The sequence below is a fragment of the Tinamus guttatus genome, unplaced genomic scaffold (genome assembly GCF_059628265.1).
Source record: "Tinamus guttatus ecotype Peru unplaced genomic scaffold, ASM5962826v1 Tinamus_guttatus_pri_ptg000323l, whole genome shotgun sequence".
NCBI lineage: Eukaryota > Metazoa > Chordata > Aves > Tinamiformes > Tinamidae > Tinamus > Tinamus guttatus.
This window is the reverse complement of record NW_028288857.1, coordinates 1,079,896-1,095,496: the sequence shown is the minus strand read 5'-3', so window position 1 is coordinate 1,095,496 and position 15,601 is coordinate 1,079,896. Positions and strand designations below refer to the sequence as shown.

At 41.6% G+C, this 15,601-nt stretch overlaps 1 protein-coding gene across 1 annotated transcript; it reads right to left on the bottom strand.

Moving 5' to 3' along the window:
• Positions 1-358: 358 nt before the first annotated feature.
• HSD17B2 (hydroxysteroid 17-beta dehydrogenase 2) lies at positions 359-9,499 on the bottom strand. Its single transcript, XM_088529107.1, has 5 exons — positions 9,361-9,499; positions 4,915-5,127; positions 4,539-4,724; positions 1,831-1,968; positions 359-717 (listed from the first exon to the last, which is right to left on the bottom strand). Exons 1-5 carry the CDS (start codon positions 9,497-9,499, stop codon positions 359-361), a joined length of 1,035 nt encoding a protein of 344 aa, XP_088385233.1.
• Between the last annotated feature and the right edge of the window lie 6,102 nt (positions 9,500-15,601).

Below are 15,601 nucleotides of genomic sequence, written 5' to 3'. Positions count from 1 at the left end.
TCCAACATTTACAGTGTTCATGTAGTCTCATTATTTTATTTATTAAAAAAAGACACACACACAGGTTAAACAGCTATCATGTCAGCATGCTGGTGCCTCTTGAAGCAGACAGGAACTGGATAACTTTGCAAGATGCCTTACACAAAAGACTTTGTTAATCCCAAGACAGGGCATATTTGGAAGAATTTTGTTTTTGGTTGTTGTTTATCTACCACTTTTCCTGGACGTCACACTTAGCAGAGACTTGCCTCAGTTTACCAGGCATGGTACAATTTAACAAAGTACAATACATAGTGGTGTCTTAAAATAGTGTTTTTCTCAGCTATCTCCCCACCCAAGACAAAAACCGATGGGCACCTTAGAGGCTCTTGTCTTTCGCTTCTGCTGTTCTCAGGGCCCTTGGGACAGGCTTAGTACCAAGTAACTTACTAATGAAAAAGTCGTAGAACCAGACAGGAAAGTAGTAAAAGACGCAGTGGTGCAGGTAGGCCCCTTTCCCAGGCGTATAGAAGCTGTGCGGCCTCGGGGCCAGCAAAGCGTGCAGGACGTCGTTCAGCACGGGGGACAGGTTGGCCTCGCAGTACGCCGGCATGCGCAGGAGGTAGCGCCTCAGCTCCGGGAAGTAGTCGTCTCCGTAATCGCTCCTCACAGCGGCTGGGAGATTCTCCAGGAGGTCCTTTTCCTGCTTATCCCACAGTTCGGAGGTACCTTGTATACCTGCAGTAACAACCGCGAGAAAGCAAATGGGTTTGGGCTGAGCTAGAATATTCCTCTATAACAAAGAGTGAAAAGCGTCTTTCCTCATCTCTCAAAACCCCAGTTTGCATAGTTGTCCCAAATGAGTCAATGCAGAAGCAAAAATATATATGAGCAGTTACAACTGTCCTTATTGGTTTGGAGGGAGGAAAGGGGGAAGAAAAGGAGAATCTTGAAACATAGACTATATGAAAAGCACATAGTTTATGCACAATTCTTTTGCCACTTACATGTTAAAAAAAAGCCTTCTCACAGTTAAGCCAATGTCTTTTTTCCTTGCCATTCTGTCCTTATTCTTTTTGCTGCTATTTCTAATTAGCACTCATTAAGGGAAGTATGACTGAAAGGTACAGCAGGAGATCAACTTGTAACCAAAATGGGCTCCAGAGAAATGTGTTTACAGAGATGGGAGAGGAGAATTTGGAACAGAAGGCAGCAGAAGCACATGGGAGAGGAAGCAGAGATGAAATCTTAGAAGTTATCTATAGTAACATCAACAGCTAGCCAGCATGATGAAAGGTATTGCTGCAAATATTTTGATAAAGGATACAACTCAATAAGCAGAACTCTGATACTGAGAACAGAAAGACTTTACAGACTAAAAGCAAGTCCTGAAGTTCTCATGCAGGAAAAGCAAGCCATAAAGCCCAAGACAAAGCACTGCCTGCTTATCAACCGTGACACGACTAAGCAGAAGGAAGATACTAATTCTATTACTAGGAACAGCTCAGCAATTGATTTTGAAGACAAACTGTGACCCACTGCACAAAAGGTATAATGTGTTTTTCATTGTATTCCTCATCGAGCACCTTTCCCTAAGTTTTGCTCTGTCTAGAGCAAAAGAATCTCTTTGCTCTGCCCAGAAAAAAGGGATATAGTAGAAAAGTAGAGGCCAGCAGTATAGAGTACTGAAGGAGGTAGTTCTCTTAAAGAAAAACAGGTATTAATTTGAGCAATCAAAGTGAAAGATGGGAGAAAAGTATGACTCTGACAATTATTCCTGACTTTGAGGATGCTTGATTACAGGAAACATCTGAGGAACAAAGAGAATCATCTAAAATGTCAAATACCAACCTGTTCTGAAGCCTGATGGATGAACTAAAGCAACTTTAACTCCCCATTTGGAAAGCTCTTGCCTTATTACTCCAGAAAACAGGGACAGAGCTGCTTTTGATGCACCGTATGCAGCATACTTAGGTAGTGGAATGCCTCCTGCAGGAGTAATATAAACATGATAAAGCTCAACTCCAGCTCTTTCCAGCTTTTATTTCAGTGATTTAGAAGGACAATTAGAGTGAAATCAAAATTAAGCGCTGAGTTTAAAGACAAGTCAGGGAGGGAATCACTTCTTTCAGGAAAGAAGAAAAAAAAAAAACAAAAAAAGTATTTAAAGAAATAAAAAAAAATACAGATAATGTTTTAATTCATATAAATAGTGAAGTAACAGTTTAATATCACAGATTTTGTTGTCACTCTAACAGATTTCAAGCTCCTATATAATCAGGTTACATAATCTCAGATGCAGCTTTGCAAAGGCAACTGATGTCCCAGATTTTCCAGCTAAAGTCAGAAAGACCAGAGGTAACAGGACAAGAGTGAGGAAGACCTCAGTGGACAAACTAAGTTCATCTAGCTTGGAATCATGCCACTGGTATGCTAGGAATCCCAGAGATCTAATTTGGAAGCAGAACCACTATGGATGGTTATATCATAGAATCATAGAATGCTTAAGGTTGGAAGGGACCTCTAGAGGTCATCCAGTCCAACCCCCCTGCACACGCAGGGTCACCTAGAGCACGTGGCACAGGACTGCGTCCAAACAAGTTTTGAAGATCTCCAGAGAAGGAGACTCCACAACCTCTCTGGGCAGCCTGTTCCAGTGCTCTGGCACCCTCACTGTCAAGGAATTTCTCCTTAAGTTCCTGTGGAACTTTTGGTGCTTCAGTTTGTGGCCATTACCTCTAGTTCTGTCAGTGGCCACCACTGAAAAGAGACCAGCACCATCCTCCTCACCACCCTTCTTCCTTGATCTCAGCAGCATTTGTGCAAAGGGAAAAGAGATAAAACCAAGTATTTTAGGCAAATTTAAATTAAACCCATATGTTTAAGAAACAAAAGATTCAAAAGAAGTTTGTCCTTAAAAAAAAAAAAACAACCTTATCACTGCTTCAGTCGCAGAAAAATTAAAAGAAGTTTTAGGTTGAGCAGCTTTCAGTGCTTTCAGTCTCCCTGTAGAAACTCAGCCTGCTTTGCCACTGCTCAGCTGACCGCTGGCCAACCCAGGAGGTGGCAGATGTCCCAGGCCACGCTCGTGCTGCGGGAAGGAGGGATCGGACCACATAAACCTTCCTCTCTCCAGGGTACCGCATTCCCCCTCCTGCCTGCTCTGACGTTGGCCTGGTGCATCCCCCCGTACAGCCATTTCCAATGGATAAATCAGACATTTGTGTCAATACATTTTAATCTTTTAAAAAAGAAACCACTTTGATAATGGCAAACGTTCAGGTAAGCCACTGGTGCCATTTATTTGGGTTTGTGCTGCAACAACCAACGTGTCTCAGGAGCTTCGTACAGAGTCAGGCCAATTGCATGTTAGCTTTTCTGCTGTATGCATATGAATGAGTTTGAATTTTGACTGCTTTGAACCAATTGAATCACATATTCCTTCCCTCTGAGGTCAGGCTAACCTCAAATGCAGTTAAATTTGCTCTACACAGACAGAAACAGACTCGGCATAATGAAGCCTCACTAACTTTTCTGCTAATGTTTTACCAAAGGACCCTCAGACCCTGTGGTAAGAGGAAGATATTTACCAGAACTGGCCTGTGTATAAGAACATCCATGTGAAGAGTTATAGTTTAAGCAGGGTCATTAATTTGGCATTACTGGAACCAATACTCCAGTTAGGGAACCTCGCCATTTATCCCAGCTTGGCTACTCACACCAAGAATGCAAACATCTGCCCAAATGCACCTGAACACCCAACAGATTTCCTTCAAGTGTTGGCACTGAACCATAAACATAGGCTGCAGATGCAAAACATACTTATAACAAAGGAGGAAGAAAGAGAAAAAAAAGATAACATCAAAGCGAGACTGATGCCATATCCTCAAGGTAAGCCATGAAGGCAACGTCTGCACAAGTCTCCTAGGCAGCACAACAGGGTTCAGGTGGGAACAAGCACAACAAAAGGATGGTCGAAGCAGACAAGCTAGACAAATTTTATAAGCAGCCAGTATGCTAAATCCTTACAGAAATCTTCAAAAAGCCTAAATATCTTCCAGCATCATTACACTTTGCATCTAGCAGGTCTCATTTGAAATTGAGCTTTCTTCCTCCTCAGCTGCTGGCTGCTATTACAGTGATTATTATTGCTTCTGTTTCTGCATCTTAGCATCTCATATGTCCTCCCAGAATAGGAAGTTATGTCCTAAGGGGACTGGTTTTTTTGTTGTTGTAGCTTGTTTGTATTTTGGGAGGGGGAAGTTGCTATAAACACAGGATTAAACCTGAAAAGCACATTACACTCCGTTAATTCTTAAAAAAAGATAAGTGATTTTATCCAAGAAACTTACTACTTTGCTAGTAAGTTAGGATAAAGCATTCTTCTAATATGATGATAAAAGTATTATGAAAAGAAAAAAGTGTATTTATCGAGATATTAATTTTGCAAGCCTATTGACAAGTAAGATTGCCCAACACCTTCATCTGCATTTATGCCAAGGAAGTTAGCCATTACCTGTGTTGCACCAGAAACTAATCAGGGACTTGTCCCAGCTTACCTGCCATACTGGACATGTTAACAAGCCTTCCCCGGGATTTCCGCAGTAACGGCAAGAAGGTTTTGGACACCTCCACGGCCCCAAAGAAATTCACATCCATGCACTGCCTGTACATGCTCATGGGGAGCAGCTCACCATCTGCAGGGAACCCCAGGATGCCAGCATTGTTCACAACTCCCCAGAGACCTGAGAAAGAGAGACATCATGACCATTTTCTGGGTCCCAGCAGACAGCGGACATCGATACAATTATATTGACTGCCCGCAGACTGGAGATGGGGTAGACCTACACCCCAAAACCATGGTGCAACCAAGAAGAGATGCATCTAGCAAGCAGGTACATAAGTATCCCCATTATAATGGCACAAAAGCTCTACCTGTATTTTGCACTTTCTCTGCAACTTTGAGATAGGCCTCCTTGACTTGGGTAGGATTGGTTATATCCAGCTGAAGGAGGGAAAGTCTCTGGGAACAGGTCCTTCTCAGTTCTTCAGCCCCAGGTCCATCCTTATTCAAAACTCCAGCAAACACAACAAAACCCAGGCTATCCAAGTATTTAGCCAGTGCATGTCCAATCCCAGTGTCACTTCCTGAAAAGTAAAAATAAATAAATAGAGTTAAAAGTGAGTCTGTCCTGAACCATTACCTTCTGGTAAAAGAGAGGCACTCAACAGAAGCCTTTGAAAATATAATCAAAGAGAGGATGAAAAGAAGGCACTCAGAAATACAGTTACAATAGTACAAGAAAGGTACAGATTTAAGAGCCTGAGGAACCCAAACTTTGCACAGCCAGCAAAGCTTCGCTGTAGAGCATCTCCTCTTTGCCTTACGGAGAAGGCCGAAGGCATCTGTCCATGCTCTCCCACTGGGGTATTCCAGGATTTACTTCATACATACAAAGAAAATAAAATCCTGGAATGGCTTTATGCAAGTATTCAGACCAAAACTTGCTAACAAAAGTAGTTAGGAAAAAAAGCAAGAGAAAAAAAAAATATTTTAATTTGAAATGTTAGGTGGACAGAACAATTACAGGCAATGGAATTTCAAGAAATCACTAGATGATATTTCTTTATCCAAGGAAGCACTATTTTACTGAAAACTCTATCATCTGAATTGTTTTATTATGTAATTATTTGTCCACAGGCTGCTATGAAGCCAGAGCTAAGCAGTGTTTCTTTAACTGCAAAAGGGCTCGTTGCTTTCAAGCTCTAAGAGTGTATCAGAAGGGCATTTTAAGACTATGCCAAATAATACCAGTTATTTAACTTACGCAGACCTGCATTAGATTTTTCTCTTATCTTCTCCACCATCAGAATTATTCCCAATCTTTGTACATGTAATGTAATGAACTATCAAATAGAGCAAACACCATTAAAGCAGGCACATAGCAACAAGCTTCATGGTTATAATTGTGCAATTTCCTCCACTGGTTAAGAACAAGTATTTAACAAGTAAAGTCAATTGATTTGCAATTCAACACTACATTTTACTGTCACTATCTTAAGATACTTTTATGTATTCTCTCTCCTGGTATCTTTCTCAGCTCCTCTACCTGTCCTGCCTGCCTGCAGAAGGATTTTAACTGCTGCAGAAAAGTTCTTGTATGGCATCGTGCACCAAAATCCATGGAGCTATCCCAGACTTGGCTGCCTCCTGTAAAACCAATTTATTACGCATTTGCGTAATAACCATTCGCACCCATTTTGCAGCATGGCTGGAAACCTGAGCGGGTACAAAGGGCAGGAACTCCTGCCAGCTTTTTGCCATTTCTTTCTTTGTGAAAGGGCTGCAATGCTCCTTATTTAACCTTACCAGGAATTTTTAAGAGTTAATCCATGACTTCAGCACACAGAGGAGGATAATGTAATTGTTATCAAGGGCATGTTCCTGCCCTCTAAATCTTTAGTCAATAGGATTTGATTGCTAGAGAGGTTCATCTTAATTAATGCTATATTTTAATTTCTGTCTTCCAGCTGGAGTTTTATTCCTGAAAGGTGAAGACAAAAGTTCCAGATGCCTTGAAAGAAACGTGTACTAAATGATCAATCAGTCCATTCTGTATTTAATACTCCCAAAAATGGTATTTCTGAAGCACGCAGCATGTTGAAGGTGCACTAGACCACCACATATCATGCCTAACCTCTTCCCCCTATCAGAAACCAGGGGAAAGAAAAAACATCCATTCTTAGGACTCCCTGGAGAACAAGGAAAAGCGCTGCAACTATTCTGAAGGCATAACAGATTTGTAGCTTTCAGGTAGGGTTTCTTTTCTTCTCCAATCCCCTTTTAACAAAAATCTTATTTCTGGGTCAAATTCTTCCCAGCAAGTACATACGCATAGAGTTACACATTACTTAACATAGAATTTTACAGCACAGCTTTAACTTGGAAAGGGAAAATTTGCATAAGAACCAGAGGCAGTTGTGGCAATCCTAAGAAGGAAACAGAAGCAGTATTTATCTGTGCCTGCTGCAGGGCTTATCCGATACTTTAAACGCACAAAAAGATCCGAGTTTCCCTGTTGACACCCAGAGAAACTCTACCTCTCAAGACCATGTTTAAGCAGTGGAAGCCTCTTTGAGCCTTAGTTAGGTTTTGTATATAGAACAGCTAGAGAATTTCCCTGCCCTACTCCTCTATCAAAAATACACGAACAAGCAGGAGATTTCTTTTCAGAAAGGCAGATGGTATTGAGTGTAGCCAAAGCTTTAAGGAGATTTCGTTGCTATCAGGAACTCATACTGGGCATCAGAAACACCAAGACAAACAGTAAGACTGAAAAGATGAAATTGCCTGAAAAAGTTAATCCCACTGAACATAAAATAGATAAAATGAGAGTTTTACACCTCCTGCCACTTTGGATCTTCATGACAATGTAATTCCTGGAGACCCAGCACACTGAGTCTATCAAACCATGGAAAAGATTTCCCATAGCACTGTCAATGTGTTCCCTTTACCCAGGAGTTTCTATTTAAGGACACCTGAAGTACTCACTCACAGAGACAGAGAGGATCCATAGAAACTTGAACGACTCAACACTGCTCAAACACCTGCAGTTATTCACGTGAGAAAGCTGGTGCTCACGGGCAGTTTTCCCTTACTGTCATGCTCTACTGTATTGGTGGCTTAAGTTAGTAACATGCAGCAACAGCATCAGTGCAATGGTCATGCAGAGAGGACCAGAAGAGCATCCGAGAAAGCTGCTTTTTAAAGGAGAATGGATTAACCTTTGAGTTATCTCAGAAGTGATAGATGCTCTTTAGAGGAGCACAGCAACGCTCCTCAACACTGGAGAGCTTTTGGGGGCTGTGGTGACATCATATTCCATGAAGTACCTGCCTCACATCTTGTGTAAATTAGAGAATGTGACACTAAAACTGATGGAAAGGCACCTCTCTATTGCGCACGCACTTGCACGCAAATCCTACACTTAGTAAGGGGAAGAGTACTACAGTCAGAGCAATTTAACCCAGAAAAAGCCTCAAATAAAACTGTTGTTTCAGTTGATTGAGGTTTGATTGACTGCATGCCCGCCTGGATCCAAAAAACAGCACAGAAGAGTCTCCTCAGAGGCATCAGCTGTGAGAAACTTGCATTTCTTCAGGACAGTTACACAGAAAACAGGCTCAGCAGCTGGAACACAGGCAAGCGTTCCTCACGCATCTGCATCGCTCCAATTCAAATTCTCTACAGCAGGTAAGTCCTGAGAGAACTTTTATTTATTTTTTTTTAAACACTGATGAAGCACTAAATTGCAATCTTAGCAAAGGAAGAAACACACCTGAGTGCAAGCACAACCCACCCCCTGGGCAGAGCAGGCTGCAGGAGAGCTCCCTATCCCCAGCTCCTGAGACCATCTGCATTCACTGCACCAATCAAGCTACCCAGCACAGAGCTGCTGCACAGGAAGGTGATAAGTACTAAAATTGAAAGAGAGGACAAGATGAGCAGCAAGTTATCTCCTGCATTAATTCATTAGCAAGAAAAAAAAAAAAAGGCATTATTTTTCCAGAGCTGCCTATCCAACGAAATTAAACTCTGAACTAAAGAGTTCTATCATCCAAAGGAACTTAATTCAACTTTCCAAAAGCTAAACTAGACAATAAAACAAAAAGCAAGTTACTGGTGTGAGAAACAGCAGGCAGTCACTCCAATCCAAATGTGTGATTAACACAGGCAAACAGTTATAGTCACAATATTTAGAAGCAGGGGGGAAAAAAAAAGAATAACTTAAAACTACAGAAATGACATCTCTGCAAACCAAAAGTGAGTTCTGAATAGAGAAATGTATTAATGTGGGGATTGAATTTATCATTTACAAACTTTCACTGCTACTGAAGGAAACTACTGACTTGTGAATGATTTCACACATTGTTACAAAAAAGAGACACCAAAAGCGTTTTTTGAAAAGTATGCGTGATATTCATAGCATGCACCACACAAACAAGCACATTGAAAGAGAAACATACACCAGGAACCAGCTTAATAAATTATGGCAAACAAGAGTAAGGTATTAATGGCATATTCCGAAGACCTCCGAAAATTAAAGTTTCTCATAACAGATTAGACCATTGTAAATGCTCATATGCTTTTTTCACTAGTTAGCTTCACGAGTTCGGGTATTAAAAATAGCATCTATTAACATCCTTTTCTACAGAGTTTCAGGACATTTCTTTACCTGGAAAACAAAACAACTCCGGAAAGATAAGATGAGCAAGAAGGGTAAAAGGAGAGCCCAGAGACGGGCCCCGGGGAGGCGCTCGAGGTGCCGGTGGGAGGTTTCCCGCACACCGGCGAGACGGTGCCCGCGCTGGGTCCCTCACCTGTGACGAGCACGGCGCGGCCGGCCGCGGGCAGCGGGCGCACGGCGAGCCCCAGGGCCACCGCCACGAGCCCCACGGCCACCACCGCGAGGAGGCCGCCCGCCGAGAGCCACCCCAGGAGGCCGCCGAGAGCATCCATGTGGGAAGCAGCCACGTGCGAGCCCCGCAGCACCAACACAGGTGTTGCTACAAGCAGCCCGAGTTATATAGGGGCAGGGTGAGGGGTGGGACTCGCTTTAAAGGTTTGACACGAGTTGCAAAGCCAAGGGCCATAAAGCAGAGTCCCGCTTAACCTTGACACCGGCAGCGAGGAGGACAAGATGACTCTCTCTTCTTACCTTTTATTTCTTCTGCCTGACAGCTCCACCTTCCGAACAATGTGCTGCCTGGATAATGATTGACAGCAGTGGGAATAGATAGGATGCAGCAAGCTCCGGCCTCAGGACAAATTTAGCTGCTCGATGTTTTATGTTTGAAGTGTGTTTCCCTAGATAGTAAAACAAGAAGTATTTCCTTTAAGGGAAATATTTGGAATTTCCTGAATAAAAAAGTGAGTGTAACTACAGTGTCTTTAATTTTGGCGGGGACAAAAGTGAGGCACTGTATTTGTTGGCAACAGCACAGATTCTGGTGAGCTTTGTGGGTTAATCTGTGTGGATTTCTCAGCCACAGGAGTTTCAACAAAAGGCCAAGAATTCCCTTCCCTGCTTTAGTGCCTGTCTCGGGGTATTTACCTATCCCATATTCACAGCAATACTATTCTTACAGCTAACTGAAATACAAAGGGGTTTCGATGATAGGGAGAGGCTGAGGGCAAGGATGAAAACAGGCTTTTGGTAGGAGTAGCTCCTTTGCAAGGGCATTTTGTCAAGAGATCAACACCTGAGGTGAATCTTCAGTTGACCTTCACTGATGACATTAACCTTAGTTTTGACAGGAATCATTGGTTCAAAACCCAGAGCAAGCTGAAAAAAAACATCCAAACAATTACTGGTGTTGTCTCAAAATTATTTTAACAATAAGAAAATAACGCTTTTAAACCAATCTAGCTAAAAGGATTGATATACAATTTAGACACTTTTACCTCTTGTTTAAAAATCCCTGCTAATCGGTTTGAGAGATGAGTCCAAGTTATCACATAAGCAGCTAACGTGATTCAGCTTCTTTTCAGAAAGAAGATGTACTGTTGACCTATTTTAATCTAGATAGAGACTGAAAGATTGAACTGCAGGGCGTAAACCTAACATGAGATATAAGTACATCTCCATCCCATTATTCCTTGGGGTTTTATGGGATGGTAAATCTGTTAACTATAAATTTTTATAGCCTGTAAAAATGTTTACCTACCTCTGTATGTAGTTTACATTACAGATGAGGCCACTTTTTTAAAGGAAAATTTTCCTAAAAGTCTGTTCTCCATTCATGATTACTATGAGCAACTCTCAATCATTCCTCTTGCATGGCAGAGTGCATAGAGTGTGGACTAATTATTTTCATTTCTCTTTGTCATTTGCTGTTTCTGCTTTTATTAGCCTTATGAGGGGAATTATACTTGAGGTCAATTACTCTGTGTCCTTGGTTAAAGGTTCTTCTTCTTAAAGACTCCCCTTGGAGCCTTCTGTTTTCCCTAGCTAAGGGTCATTGCTGTCTGGTTTCGGTGCTCAGCGATGTGCTGGCATTTAAAGTGTCGCTGCTCCCACTGGAGGATTCTGCACGCAGGAGCTTTGGCAGGGGGGGAAAACCAGCAGGATGAGCCACATCCACCCTGCCACCCACCAGGGGAAGGTGGGTGGTGGCCAAATTGTGAGGACGGCGCGTGGGGTCCCCACACAGCAGCCCCCGTGGGAGCCTCTGCTGCTCCCTCCACCCCATGTCCTCGCTTCCATCTCCCTGCACACACATACAGAGGATACGCACGGAAGGCATGGGAGATTTCTGGTGAGGAGCTGAACCATGTGTTCACCCTGCAGCACATGAATAAAATTATATATAAATCCATACCTGGCACATACGAGGAGAGATGTTACCATTGAAAAGGAGCGTGTGATCTAACCTGGCTGAGGAGCATTAATTTCAGTGCCCACCTGCTGTACCCTCATCCCAGCCTGTACCTCTCAGACTCCAACAGAAACAGGATGCTGGATGAGGATTTTTCAGTACAATTTTGCAGTGAGATGACTTTTAGTTGTTTAATTTCTACCATCCACCTTAAGAAAGCATACACTTTTTATATCTACCAATTTGGTACATCTCCAGGTCTCACTGCTGTACATTAACACAAGATTGCAATTGAGTCTGCATTATTTCCTGCTTCTCTACGTGTCTGTTCATGTTATGAATATACATCCTTATCTCACTCCCATCTTGATCAGTCTGCTGGCAAAGACGGGGCTCCTCCGAATTATCATTCTTTCCAGATGTTTTCTGCCTTATAAAAGGATGTTGCTTCAACATGACATCTGACCTGCAAGAAGGACTGGTTTGGGTTAATCAATTTTGAGCTAAGCTCAATCTTCTATTTTGCTAGGATATTCGTCTTTTTAGAAACCTGATGCAATAACTCAGTGCACTGTCCCTTTATGCTCTAGACATCTACATATTCTATACAGAAGGCTGAGCACTGCTTCCATAGTCAGGCTATGACAACGATAAAAGCAGATGAGAAAAGACTCGGCCCAGTCTCCTGGCTAAGCTGTTCTGTTGTCTCATTACTTACCCTCACAAGGCACTCTGATCTCCGTGCACCGATTTGAGAGTTTTGTGGGCTTTGACTGGGACTTTGCAGAGCTCAAGTGTGCTCCACAGTCCAAGTCTCTTCATGCTACAAGCTATCTTTTGGAAGTCAATTAACGCCATAATGAAATAATGTGCCTTTTATGAAGAGTGGGCCTTCCACGGTACTCTGCAGCATGAATATCCAGTCTCTACATGATGTCTGGAGTCTGAATCACAACTTTTTAAAATGTAATGCCAACGTCTTTTTCCTGGTAATGAGTGTTCATCCGTCTTGCTTCTTATGCCTCCATTTCCAGTTCCAAACCTTTCCTGATGGGTTTTATTCATTCAGTGAATGCTTCTGAGGATTTCTAACATAGCAGCAGCACCCAGCTGATGGCCACTAGACCATCAGCTTGTCTGTTATCTTTCCTTGCATCATTTTGCATTTCTTTGGCCAAACTTCTCTTGTGCTTTTTGTCTTTTTCCAGTAAAATTCACCAATTGATATTTTTTCTTTCTGCATCTCCTCTTCATCTGCGTGTGACATCCAATACTTACCCAATATTCGTTTTATGTCGATATTCTTCTGTCCCTGCTGTAACATGAATTACATTGTCTGCAGGCACTAGCCACCTTTCTTCGTGTCCAATCTCTATCTCAGTTTCCTCTGTCTCTGACAGTCACAGATTTGTTTTTCAGCTGAAACCGGAGTTTCTCACAGAACTCTGTAGTGTTCAGTTTTGCTCTATTTTGTTTAATGATTCAGACTTCTGCTTCTGTGAAGCTGCTGTGGGATGCAGCAGCTCTTGCTCCTGAGCACCTCTGCTTCAGGTGCCTTTGTAGTTTGGGTAGGGGATAGGCATTTTAGGTTCTGCAGGGAGGTTCTTGGCTAGGAGGCTTTTCTTGGGAAATAAAATCAGCAGAAAATAGGTCAGAATTTATTTCAGCAAATAGATGATTAACCAAGTTAGGAAAAAGATTCTGAGGAAAAAAATATATATGTATAAGCAGAAAAAATATTAAATTATTTACTTGGATTGACTTCTGAGAGTGCATACACGACTTCGTGCATTTGGATTTTTGCAGGCTTACGGGCAACACAAACAGTCCGCAGGCTATAAGTCCTGAATGCAGAAGTTATTGAACTTGCATACACAAAACCCATTTGGGCAAACAGACTTTGCACTTACAAATACTATTGAACTTTCATGCAAGGGTTGAGATAATCCTCTGCCTTCAGAGAGTTATCTATTCACATACTTAACCTGAAGCACATGAATTGTCCCAGTAAATGCAACAAAACCATTCATCTGCCTAAAGTTAGGAATGCAGCCAAGCACCTTTGTGAATTAAGATCTTTGGGCACAGTACAGACATGTACTGAATAAAGGCAAAGAAAAGGTTATGTGCAACTGAAAAAAAGGCTGGGTAACCTCTCCTTTTCTTCTGTACTATTCTATACTTCTATACTATTTCATTAATACACACACAGGGAAAATAATTCCTGTAGAATCAAGAATATATCTACTAAGAAAAAGAAAAATGTTTTACCTCTCATTTATTGGAGATTTTGCCTTTAGAAATATAGTAGCAGATGGTAAATTCAGAGATAGGCAATAAATCCTGACAGTGAAGAATCAGCTATTGCTAACCTTACGTCAGTTTTTGATTCTAATCCTAAAACTAATAATAACAATTACTTCTTCAGCTAAAACTGTTACTTTTTCAAGTGACAGAACCTCAGAATGAGGAATTTCAGTACTGATGGTCAAGCTGGACATATAAATCCTTTTGGTAGGTACCCCATACGACCTTAAAAACCATTGCAACTTCTACTTTTTTACCTGAATGCAATGACTGCAACAGCTATATTTCTGAAGCAGTAAGCCTCATATGTTTACATGCCATATGAAATAAAGCCATGGGCCATAATTTATGCATTGCTATTTAGATGAACCCTAATCACCCTTTGTAAATGTTCTGCGATAGACAAAACATCTTAAATCAAAGGAATCATTAAGATTATAAGCACTCCGCTCCATCTGCAAGGAATGTTTCCCCCTGTAACTCCACAGATGTCTACACCTCCCTGAGCTTTCAAGAACAGTTAAAAGTGGATTGCACTCTTTCCAACATAAGTCATTTTTATCAACCCAATTGTCACTATTCTCCAACAAGAGAATAAAATCAAAAATCTAAAGGCAATTAGTTACTCTTTAGAAAGCTGGCCAGGAATCATCTGCACGTTATCCTCATGAGAAATTACACTTGCCTGCCTTTCTTCTGTCATCTGATAACATGAAACGGCTTGCACAGAACCATCAGTGTTAGAGAAAGAAGAAAAGGCATCAGTTTATCTTAGTCCACTTCTCTGATAGCCCCTCTATGCTAATATTTCCTTTGGTATGTTCAGTCCTGGTAAAATTCCAGCCTAAAACTGCTCATAATGTACTGGTGCCCTCATATACGAGAAATATAGATTCACCTGTACTCCAGGGTGGACAATTTGTTTTTTTACAACTGGATTTTTATTAGAAGAATTCTATTCCTTTCCCTTTCCTGAAGATTTGACTTCTGAAGTTGACAACAGCATTTAGCTGTCCAGGTTACAAACGATTTCCACGTTTTCCTAGCTCCCAGTCTACCTGCTTCTTTGCAGATGCTTTCTGAAATGCAACAGTCATTTTCCTTGCTTTATTTTCAGATTTTTTTTTAACCATATCTTGTACAGACTGCATCTACATAGGTAAAGAACACTCTTCTGCATCTTATTCCTGTAGCTTTTCCTCTGCATGTCTCCAAAGAAGAGAGACCTTCACAAGCAAGCTAGACATGCACCTAAGAGCTCAGCTCCAAGTCTCTGTGCACTTTACTCTGTTCCCTGCCAAAAAGAATCCCCTTCAAAGGGGATAGGGGGATCTACCACATCACCAACATTGATCATTCACTGCACACAGTGACACACACAACTTTGAGCCCCAGGCCATGTCTCTGAGCTCTGAGCATGAGTTCTGCAATGGGATGAAAGAAAATGAGTGGTAGCATCTCCCTCTCACCATTTGAGTGATTAAATATGCACATCTGTGACATGCCTCCCCCTGCATCTGAAAACCCATACCAACATTTCTGCACCTCATAAGCAGAACTCACTTATTTTCAGATTTCCCTCACAGTTACACCAGCTAAAGCCTTTGAAATGAAAGCTGAAAAGAAATAAGATGAAAAATGAAAGATGATTCAAAAAGTATTAAGAGATCAACCTTGACAAAGTGTCACCTGCCTTAAATGCTTTCTGCTTTCTGTGACTTGAAGGACAAGTCACTCGCTATGCAAACGTGAGGCTGTGTTCTTTTCTTGTTAAAGAATCATGACTGTGCACACACCTAAAACTAGACAGATGCTTTAATACTTTGATACTTGAGGGCTCAAATACGCATTAGGTCAAAATATGCCCCAAGAGCGCAATCCCACAGACACTTAGGTACATTCTTAAAAATCTTAAAACATACAAATATACAACTAA